This window comes from Fringilla coelebs (genome assembly GCF_963513975.1).
Source record: "Fringilla coelebs genome assembly, chromosome: 6".
Taxonomy (NCBI): Eukaryota; Metazoa; Chordata; class Aves; order Passeriformes; family Fringillidae; genus Fringilla; species Fringilla coelebs.
Genome location: NC_140034.1, coordinates 14,838,436 through 14,849,133, shown reverse-complemented (window position 1 = coordinate 14,849,133; position 10,698 = coordinate 14,838,436). Strand labels below are relative to the sequence as shown.

The window sequence follows — 10,698 nt, the reverse complement described above, 5'->3', positions numbered from 1 at the left end:
AAGGAGCCGACTGAACGGCGCTGCCCGTCCGAGAGCGGCTTCCCCGCTGCCACTGGCCACCCGAGCACGCTTTAGCCCCGCGGCTTCACCCCGCACAGCCGGCGGCACTGCGGGGCAGCCCGGCTCCACCGGCCCCTTCTGCAGGGATCTGCCTTGACCCTTAGCCAGCCCCGGCCCGAGGGAGCTCCACCACCGCCTACACCACCGAGGGGCCGGCAGGATAAAACCCAGAGCCCGCCCGAGGGCCCGCGGCGCCGGCACGGCTCGGGGGTCTTCGAGGGCCCCCGGGCGCGAAGGGAGAGGCTGAGCACAGCAGCGGCCGCCCAGCACCGCCTCCCCGCGGCCCCGACGTGGGGCGCAGGAGGGGAAGCGCGGCCCGTCCATGCCGGGGATGGGGATGGCGCCGGGCCCGGACGGGCGGACCGGCAGCACACCCCGCGTGCGGCCGCTACCCGGAAACGGAAGGAGCCTCACGCCAATCGCCCCCCGAGCCTCCCGAGAAAAGCCCCGCCCCGGGGCAGCCGGACCAATCGCATCCGGGAGAGGGCGGGATTAATCGATCCACGGTGGATTGACAGGTCCCTCTCCCAATGGAGCCGCAGCCGCTCAGTTCTCTCCACTAGGAAAGCGGAGCCGCCTCAGGGTTGCTGGGCGGGACGAGTCTCCCTGTGCTTTAGCGCTATTGGCTGTGGGTGCTGATTGGCGGATGCCTGCGCCTATGCGGAGGAAGCTCTCCGGCGGCCCGTCGCGCCGTGCGCCAATGGGCGGGCGGTGCGGGCGCGGTGCGGCTGTGCCGGCGGCGGGGCGATGAGAGCGGCGGTGCGGGCGGCGTGGCGGATCGGAACCGCCGCCGCTCAGCGGGGCCGGGCCGCGCGCCCGCTCAGCCAGGCGGCCGGGGACGGCGGTGGGGCTGAGGGCGGCGGCGGCTCGGGGTCGCGGGAGGCGGTGGAGCGGCTGGTGCGGGAGCACCCGGTGGTGGTGTTCATGAAGGGCAGCCCGGCGCAGCCGCTCTGCGGCTTCAGCAACGCCGTGGTGCAGATCCTGCGGCTGCACGGCGTGGAGGATTACCGCGCCCACGACGTGCTGCAGGACCCCGACCTCCGCCAAGGTCAGCGCCCGGGTCACCTCTGGGTGCCGCCTCCCCGGGGCCTGCTGGGGGCAGAGCCGGGGCCGGTTCCCTGTGGGAAGGGCCCTCGGGAGGTCGGGCTTGTCTTAAGGCCGTTGACCTCGGGCACTGTGGGAGCGGCCCCTGCCCGCTTGTCCCACCTGTAACTTGCCTCTTCTGGCTTTGCTGGGAGGGCTGGGTTGGGCTCCGTTATTTTTTAACGAGCCTAGATGGGGGGAGAAGGGCAGCGGAGCTGGGGAAGGGTCTGGAGCCCGTGTCCTGTGAGGAGCGGCGGAGGGAGTTTGGCGGTGGTTAACCTGGAGGAGTGCCATGGTGCATGGGACGGGCAGCCTTATTGCTCTCTACAGCTGCATGAACGGAGGCTGTAGCCGGGGGGGATCGGCCTGTTCTCCCAGGCAACAAGCGACAGGACAAGAGGACAGTTGTAAGTTGTGCCAGGGGAGCTTTAGGTTGGATACTAAGAGGAATTTCTTCACAGAAATTGTGATTAGGCGTTGGGATGGGCTGCCCAGGGAGGCGTTGGAGTCACCGTCCCCGGAGGTGTTTAAAGAAAGACTGGATGTGGCACATAGTGCCATGGTCCAGTTGACAAGGTAGTGTTCAGTCATGGGTTGGAGTCGATGATCTCAGAGGTCTTTTCTAACCTAATTAATTCTGTGATTCTGTTTGGGTGTTAGTAGAATTGGAAGTGTACCGCAGAGATGTGCCATTGAAGTTGCTGCCCAAACGCCCTGGTTTGGTTTTTTTGACCCTCGTAGTGTTCGAGAGGTCTTAGTTATCAGCAGACTGCAGTTGTGGGTGCAGGGTGATGATTGGAGATCCAGCTCTTTGTGCCATGCTGCCTTGCCTGGGTCAGAGATAGAGAGCTGCATTAAAGACCCCTGAAATACTTCATTATCAGGTTTTGTCTTCCCTATGAACAGTATGGTGAAATTTCACGTATGGCTTGGACTTGCACTACTTGATTCCCAGCTGGTACTGCCTGCTGGGATTCTCTTGATAAAGTGCAAATTTATGTTAATCATTTGCACAAGAGATACTTAGTAATAGTTTCACCATTACTGCACAGGTGGTAGTAGCTATTCTATATAAGGTTTTTTTGCCAGTTGAGGAAAGCTAGTATTCTACATGCTTTTCATCTTTCCCTCTTCAATGAGCATAGCTGATTGCTGAGGTTTTATGGGGTTATTTGAGAAAGTTTTAAAACAAAAAAATACTTGCAAGTACATAGTAGTCTTGTATGTGTGTGGCATTAACAGTTCTTGCCCATAATACACTAAAATGTGCTGTAAGGCCACATGCTGGCATGTATCAGGTGACTTTGTTCTCCTTTGTTTTTGGTGTCATCTGACTAACTCAGTTTTTTATTAGCTCTTAGCTAAAAGGCTGATTTTTCCAGTCCTTGTTTGCTTTTCAAACATGGTATAAAAGCTTAGATACTGGAATTTCTGTGTAATGGCATCTTTTGTTTTGAAGGTTGATTTTGTTCAAGTAAATCTTCCTCTGCCTTTGCAGGTGAATCGTGGTAATTTTCTAAACTTTGTTATTAATTGTACAGTTTGCTAGTACAAACGCTTATCTCTTCCCACAATTCATAAACTTAAAAAGGAGGGAACAAAACCCTGAAATCAACCCATCAGCATTTCACTTTTGGTTGAGGGGACTTTTGTGAGCCTCTGAATAGGCAGTGCCTTTATAAGTTATAGACCCTGAGCACTTGATCATGTGAATAAATAGTATTTTCTTTCTATGTAACTTAAATTTTTCCTCCACATGAGCTCGGGATTGTGCTAGGCAAGGAGAGAGGTTATTGCCCTCCTGGCTACCAGAGTTTTTAATTGAAATTAGTGTCTTGATCAAGCTCTCCAGTGTCTAAGCTACACAGAATGCAGTTACTGAGTGTACTCTTGCACAATATCCTGCTGGTTCTCAGGTGCTTAAAGGAGTTGTTCTGGTCCTTTCCATGCACCAGCTTTGGCACCTGTCCAGCTGTGCAGAGGGCCAGCTCATTTTATTAACTGGATCACTGGGCCTGCAAGTTGAAGCAGCAGTTGGTACAGTGAGCAGAGCGCCAGAGCCAGCACGAAGAACAGAACTTTGAAGAGCTGGAGAATGACACAGCCACAGCAGAATTCCTGTGCTGCTTCAGCTGTATTACCTACTGCACCCTAAAAAGCCAGGATGTGCCTGCTTCTGTGGGTGGCAATCTCTGACAGAGGAGAGGACAGGGCTGCTCAAAGTTGTAGTTGTCTGAGTTGCCAATCCTATTTCAGCAGTGACTGCCTGAAGGCCAGGATCTGGCCTCGAGTGCCAAACATTTAGATGTGCAGCATGTGAGCCTTTCCTAGGCTCTCTCTGTGAACCTAATCTGCACTGCATGGGGGCTGGTGAGGGGGTGTGGAGCCTTTAGCTGTGAATGTATCAAGTGCATCAGCAAAAGACTGATCTGCAAGAAGATGGCTGTATGAGAGCTGGCCACCAGCTTTGTATTCACCTGAACCTAACTTCAGTGTTTGAATGTATGTGTGCTTATACATTTGTAGTAGGGGTAGGCTGTTGGAGAAAGGGTCATTCAAGCATGTCTGGATTACTTGTTGGTTTCTTGCCTGTATCTATTGAAACACCTTATTTTTAGCTAGTTAATAGTTCAATTGGTGAAACATACACTGCGCTAAAATACGGCAAGCTGTAAAGCTAAAACAACTCCCCTGCTTGCCTCTTTACCTAAAAACTCACATCTGTGAAACTAAAGTTATTGGTAGTTCATGTGATCTATCTGAACTTGAGCTAAAGATGCACTTTCCTTGCCAAAGCTGGTCTAAGAGACCTTGGCACTCTCTTGGGCTTCATGGCAATTCAGGTTTCTCTAAGTTGGCTCTCAGCTGATGGACAGTGTTAGACTGGTTCCAATCACTGAGGCAGACTCGTTTGGGATTAGGTACTGGAAAATTGGTGGTTTAAACTGTTGGGGTAGTTCACCCTCAGATTATTTTCATTGCTGTCTTTACCTTATCTAAGCATGGGATGCTGCCAAGCAGGTGTTCTTGATCCTTTCTCCCACCCTTGGCTAGCCTTTGCTCAGTAAAGCTGGTGTCAGTGCTAATGGTACTCAGGCTTTGGAACAGGCTGCACAGGGAGTGTTGGAATCTCCATCCCTGGAAGTGTTTCAAAGGCATGTGGATATGACACTTGGGAGTATGGTTTACTGGTAAATGATGGTGCTGAGTTAACAGTTGGATTTGATGATCTTAGAGGTCTTTTCCAGCCTTAATGGTTCTGTGGTATCCATGAAAATGTGTTGTTTTTCTGGAGCAAGTATGGTAGGAATGAGTGTTGCTTGATTCAGTTCTTTAACATGGCCCACCCTTCATTAGTGCTAACGCTGCCAAGAGAGGCTGAGAATTGGTCACTGGAGCTGGGGAGAGGGGTGGGAGTGTGCTGGCTACTCCTTTCAGCAGCTCTTTGCACCAATCCTGGTTTCACAGTTACCTTCAATGTGCTACCAGAGCTGTCAGACTGAAGCCCTGACCTGTGGAGTGCGTTTTTCCAAAGTAAACAGGGGTACAAGCAAGGAGCCAGCCTGCAGAGAGGGGGATGGAGATCCCTTGGGATGTCCAAAAGGATCATCACCGATGTGCGCCCCGCGTGCAGCAAGTGCAGCCCAGGCTGACTTGCTGTAACGCCAGTGCAGCGGTGTCAGTGGCTGCTGCCTGGGGGGGAGGCTTGGGTGCCCGGTGGAGGGAGGGTTCAGTTTGTGACCTGGGAGAGCCCCAGCACTGAGGCATTTAAAGCAGCTTCTCCAGCACGTGGAATGCAGCACACAGAGCAAATGAGCTTGATGGTATTTTTATCTGAAGCTGGATAGGTCCTTGAGAGTACTATCAGTGCTTGTATGTGTGTGAAGTTGGGTCCTTGAAGAAAATAGTTCTATGAAAGAATTATTGGTGTAAATATTACCTTGGAATGCTCATTAGCAGAAGGTTTATTATGCAGAGCCCTTGGTTCTCAATTCATGTTTAGCATTGCAGTATCTTAAGAAAAATGAGCCCTATTTCATATCTGCAGTGGCTCTTTGATGAGGGTCATCTTTAGGCATACGTTAATCGTGGAACATGGTTTTTCATTAAAACTTTGATGGGTTAAAAGATATTTAGGGCAGTTTAAGCAGTTTTGAGTACTCAAAGGCCAAAGAGCCTTTAAGAAAAGTATTGCTAAGTGGAAGTTGACATCAAAGCTTAAAAGTTCTGCAAACTAAGCAAGAAACTACAAGTGGTGATGATGGAGGTTGGATGGTTATGGGTTCCCTTTGGCCTTGATTTATATGCTAAACTTTATGTTTTGGGCTTATGAAACAGTCGTTGTCCATGCACAAAATCTGAAGTCAGAGTAAAATCTCTTAGCTGACCTATGTAGTGGTTAGAAACCCTTAGTCACAACACCCTTTTTATCCAGGTTGCTATTATTTTAGTAGTTTTTTTTAAGCATGTTGTATTTTGCTAAGGGGAATTAATTAGCTATATTGCATCTTTTATACATTAAAGTAACAATCCCACTGTATATATTTCCACTTACACATATTTACTAAAAGACAAAGTGGTTTAAGTTCCAGTAAAGCGAGCATAATTTCCTTACATGGTTTTTTTTTTTACCTTGAGTATTTTGGGTTTTGTCTTTTAGTCTCTAGAGACTAAAATGTTTTCAAAGGGGAAAAAAAGTTCTCTTGTGCTATCAGCTACTCAGGTCTAATATTTGTTGGAAGGTGAGTGGGCTCTGATGTTCTGAAAAGGTACCTTTGTAGTCTTAAGTTTGCTTTCATGCTTTTGTTGGAAAAATTCCAGGCACTGCATGTTGAAAATACATAAAAATGCTGAATTCAAAACTCATCATCTAATAAATACTTGTGCTTGTGTTATAAAATTAGGCACAATAAATTTTAGCTATTTCCTTTGCTACAGAAATAATGGCTTTGTGTGAAGGGTTATTTAAGAAATGGCAAATTAGATACAAAGATTTGTGATGTCTTAGTGCAAGCTATTTCAGCATCAGCTGATCAGTTTATATTTTTGGGTGGTCTTACATTTGCCTTCTCTGAAGTATAGTTTTCAACTTTAGTTCTGTACTTCATAATTGTGACTTGAGCTGTGTTTTGTTAAATGAGCACTTTTTAAAGGACTTCAGCCTTTGTGCCCCTCCCATGTGCTGTAAGGTCTGGCATTGAAAGATAAAGCAATTTGAAATTCAAAGGGCCTCTACAGGGGCAAATGTATCTTGCAGTTGAAATTGCAGGAATAAGTGTAACTGTATGAGTTCAGTAAGAGTATAAAATATTTTAAAGTCCCTCTGGGAAATATAACAGAAAGTAAACAGTTCTCAATGTTTTTCAATACTTCTCATTTCTGTAATTGATTGAAAGTCATGTTTTCTTGTTGGGAGTAAAAAGAGATGTGTTCTTCCAGTTCCTGCTTGAAGTCAGTATAGGAGCTGACCCCATATCTTTTAACCCACATCTTTGAGTTGGGGTGAGAAACAAACCTAACTTTAACACAGTTTTTTTTTCTGATAGTGCTCCTGTTATGTAGATATCTTTTTGCCTTTATGAGAAAGAAATTGGAATATCAGTGGTGGAGTCAGATGGAAGCAATGTGTTCCTTTTAAAATAATATTCTATTAGGAGGGGGAACCTCTAATAATTTTTTTTTTTTTATTCAGGAATAAAAAACTACTCCAACTGGCCTACCATCCCACAAGTGTACCTCAATGGTGAATTTGTTGGTGGCTGTGATATACTCCTCCAGATGCATCAGAATGGAGATCTTGTGGAAGAGCTGAAGAAACTGGGAATCCGTTCAGCGCTTCTGGATGCAGAAAAAGACCAAGAGAAAAAGTAACATGAGAAAAAAAATGCTGTGACAGGAATAAAGCAAATCTTTCATAAGAACTTGTTGCCCATAAAGCCTTACATACTTTAGGTCGAGGAAATATCTGTTTGACACTAAGTGAATGTCTCTTAGTTCATGGTAAATGTAGTGATCTTGGTATTTTGACTTATGGGTATTGTGAAAATTTGAGTATAACCACTGCACTGTAAAGCAAATGTTTGTGAAAATTCGTGTTTTTAAAAAAGTTCACTTCTAAAAGCGCTCTTCTTCATTGAGGTGGGAGTAAACCAAAAGAACTAATAATATTTTTATGGGTTTTACATGTGTGATTCTCTGTTCTTGGATACATGAACCTATACAAACAGCATTTGCATTCCCTTGCTTCTCTTGAAAAAGCATTAAGTAATAGTGCATCTGTTTTTCTGTTTTAACTTCTGGTGGTAAGACATCCTGAGAGGCTGTAAAACCTGTGTAATCACATACAATATAGGAGAAAAACAGTTTTTCCAGCAATATTGGAGAAAAGAGATTATATGAGAGTGCATGAAATATACTTTTATTCCAGAGGGTAAAAATAAACAGAACTTGTACAAATACATGTATAGTGGTCATTATTACTTTGTAACTTTCTGATGGCTTTTAAAACTGCTAAGAATTGTGCCTGAATATTTTATAAAACCTTTTCTACCTCTTGCAAAACAGCTTTTCCCCGTGCTTATATATTCTGTGTATGGGAGTTCTGTGTCAGTGCTGAAATGTGGGAATTATTTAAGGCTTCAGTATTCTAGCTTGAAATAGTACAGGACAATACTTCAGTTATTACTGTAATCTTGTATTATTTGCTTGTTATGTTTTTATATTTGTTGTGTTTCCAAGTGTTTTCTCCTGACTGATGTGCTCAGGAGAATGCAGTCTTCAAACATGGGATTTACAGATGAAATGTTCATGTGGGTAAGATGAGTGCAGCAGAAAGGTTACTGAATGGATAAATATTTCTGTGTGGACAGTCTCTGAAGTGTTCAGTACCTACCTAACCACATTTCTCTAAATGAAAAGAAATTATATTAACCAGTGTAGCTTCAGCTCTATAGCAATACTGCTAAAGTTAAAAGCTAACCAAGCTATTTTTAAATGCAGTGTAATTAATATAAATCAGTCTGCATGTGAATTAGGCAAATGGTTGGAAATAAACTGTGTTTTATGTTGATTGTCTGCAGTAGTTGCTCTTTATTTTAAATGTCTAATGAAACTGCTACTACTTTTGATTTGAAGCCTAAGATGTTTTCCTCTGCTCCCAGAGGATATAAAATGTGTTCTGGAGAAAGAAGAAATTATAAATGGTCAGTGAAAGACGAGAACAGGATTGGAACCTGTAGACAGGAGAGATTTGATGCAAGTTCTGGTTCTAAATCTCTCCTGCCCACTGGAGCTAGTAGCGGAGAAGCTGTACTAGAACACTGCACAGGATTTGCCAAATTGCTTACAGTAATTACACTGTTTAATTGTACTGCAGTCGGGGTCAGCAGGATTAGATACAGTGTGTGTGTTGTGTGTATTCCCTTGGTCACCCCAGCAGGGCTGTGGAGGTCCCTGGGTGACCACTGTGTAGCAGGAAGTTCCACTTGGGGCAGTCACTCATGGCTGTAAGGCACCGAGGTGTGAGTGCAGGAGTTTTTCTCTTCATGTGCCACACCACATCATGCAAAGCTTAAGGTATCGATGAAGGTTTGTTCTGAGCATTTGAATTCAGATTAAATGAACTTTCTTATGGCTAATCACTAGTATTTTTGCCATTCTGAATGTAAAACAATGTTTAGAAAAAGAAGTAAATTTCTAAAGTCTTTGGTTATTTGTGTTGACCTATTGAAATGAATGTACCCAGTAAACAAAAAGGTAATGAAGAAAATTTAATTTTTTTCTGCTTCAATAATTAACTCAGTCTGACTACTAAATAAATCTATTTAAAAAAATCCCCCAAATTTGCTGTTTCATAGCTCTCAAGTTTTCTGCACAAGCTGAATATTTTTCAGTAATATCTGCCAGCAATTTAACATAAAGGGAACTTCAGCATTGTCAGGTAGTCTTTATTCTCTATGCAGCAAAATTTTTCTCCCAGTATGAGTTCCTGCTTTTAAAAACCATGGAAGTTTTTCTACTTTCTCTACTTTCTTCCCCTCTTCAGATTTTAAGTGATTAAACCTTTGCATAACATACATAGTAGTGTTTATATCTCTCTACCTGACTGGAATATGTTATTGAGCAAGTAACAGCAACAGTGATTCCAGGAAGTGTGTGACAGAGTCACAGTGGGGAATGAAATTGGGACTTCTGCCTACATTCCCTTGCAAGCTGTGCACTTCCAGCCAATGTGTGCATGAGCAGTTGTTCTACATTTATAAAAATGACCATGTTAAACCAGCTGCAATAAAAAAAAATCTTCCTAAATTGTGAACTTCAGATGCTCACAAAGAGCTTTATTTTATTGTTGACTGAGAGTATTTTCCCCAAGAAACTAGTTCTAGGGGATCATTTTAGAAGATGGGCAGTATTGTACACTCTGCTCATCATCCTCTGCTGTCCCTCATACTAGAGGCAAAAGGGCACATGTGCTTCCAATCCCAAAGGGATGCTACAGAGAAACTGATTTTTTTGAGGATAAAACCCATGGCTCTTTTGAGGAGAGATTTGCACCTGCTTTTCTTATGCTCTAAGGCAACCGATAATACTGGAGGTATGGGGTGACTACCAGTGAGTGTGCTGAGCTCATACTAGGAGCCTGCTGCCAGCTGGAAGCTCCATGAGGAATCCTTGGTCAGGAGGATGTTGTAGCTATGATATTTTATGAAAAATCCTTTCTTTGGTATTTTTCCTCCTGAGAAGCTGAGAGGCCTCAGGAACAAAATGTAAACTATTCTTATCTGCTGCTGTGGAATGCCACAGGTGGATCTGGGATTGGTCTCATCTGGTTGTTTCCAATTAATGGCCAATCACAGTCCAGCTGTCTCGGACTGTTTCGGTCAGTCTGAACCTTTGTTATTCATTCCTTTTCTATTCTTAGCTAAGCCTTCTGATGAAATCCTTTCTTCTATTCTTTTAGTATAGTTTTCAATATAATATATATAATAAAATAATAAACCAAGCCTTCTGAACATGGAGTCAACTTTCTTGTCTCTTCCCTCATCCTGTGACCCCTGCGAACACAGTCACAGGATGTCACAGGTTCTGTGGAAGAAAAGGTGACTTTTTTTCTCCCCAGGAGGAGCAGCTTGTCACAGGAGGTGAGGGAGGGGATGGGGAAGCTGCTACAGCTGCTTGTTCTTCCTGTGTTCCTCTGCCATAGAGTGAAGACCGAAGAGGTAACAGTGGGCAAGAGCATGCCTTGAGCAGGCCAACTGAAGTTGCTGAGGACAGCCAAGAGCAAAAATGGGGACCTGCCCCTGCCATCTTTGGTGAAGAGAGAGGCAAAACTGCCTGGTCCTGAGCTGGGTCTGCTGTGGTGGATAGGGCAGAGATGTGCAGGAGCATTGCCAGCTGCAGGGCTTCTATGGATCAAGGTAGGGTCTGGAGCTGCCAGTCCCATTCCTGCTCTTTGTATTCTTGTGTGTTGTGCCAGGCAGGAATTCTGGCTGCCTGCTCCTCTGGTGAGATGCTGCTGGATCCCTCTTGGTTGGATTGCTCTGCTGAGAGCTTACA

The 10,698-nt window shown here is 45.2% G+C and overlaps 1 protein-coding gene across 1 annotated transcript; it reads left to right on the top strand.

Annotated features, from left to right (window-relative positions):
• The first annotated feature begins 762 nt into the window (after positions 1-762).
• GLRX5 (glutaredoxin 5) lies at positions 763-8,217 on the top strand. The gene is made up of 2 exons (XM_084207952.1): positions 763-1,108; positions 6,836-8,217. The coding sequence occupies exons 1-2, from the start codon at positions 808-810 to the stop codon at positions 7,012-7,014; spliced, it is 480 nt and encodes a 159-aa protein (XP_084064078.1). The 5' UTR covers positions 763-807; the 3' UTR covers positions 7,015-8,217.
• The last annotated feature ends 2,481 nt before the right edge of the window (positions 8,218-10,698 follow it).

Excerpts from the sequence above, each read along its gene's own strand:
- GLRX5 (XM_084207952.1), top strand. The coding sequence starts at position 808 with ATGAGAGCGGCGGTGCGGGCGGCGTGGCGGATCGGAACCGCCGCCGCT. Across the intron at positions 1,109-6,835 it reads GGACCCCGACCTCCGCCAAG|GAATAAAAAACTACTCCAAC; the intron begins GTCAGCGCCCGG and ends TTTTTTATTCAG.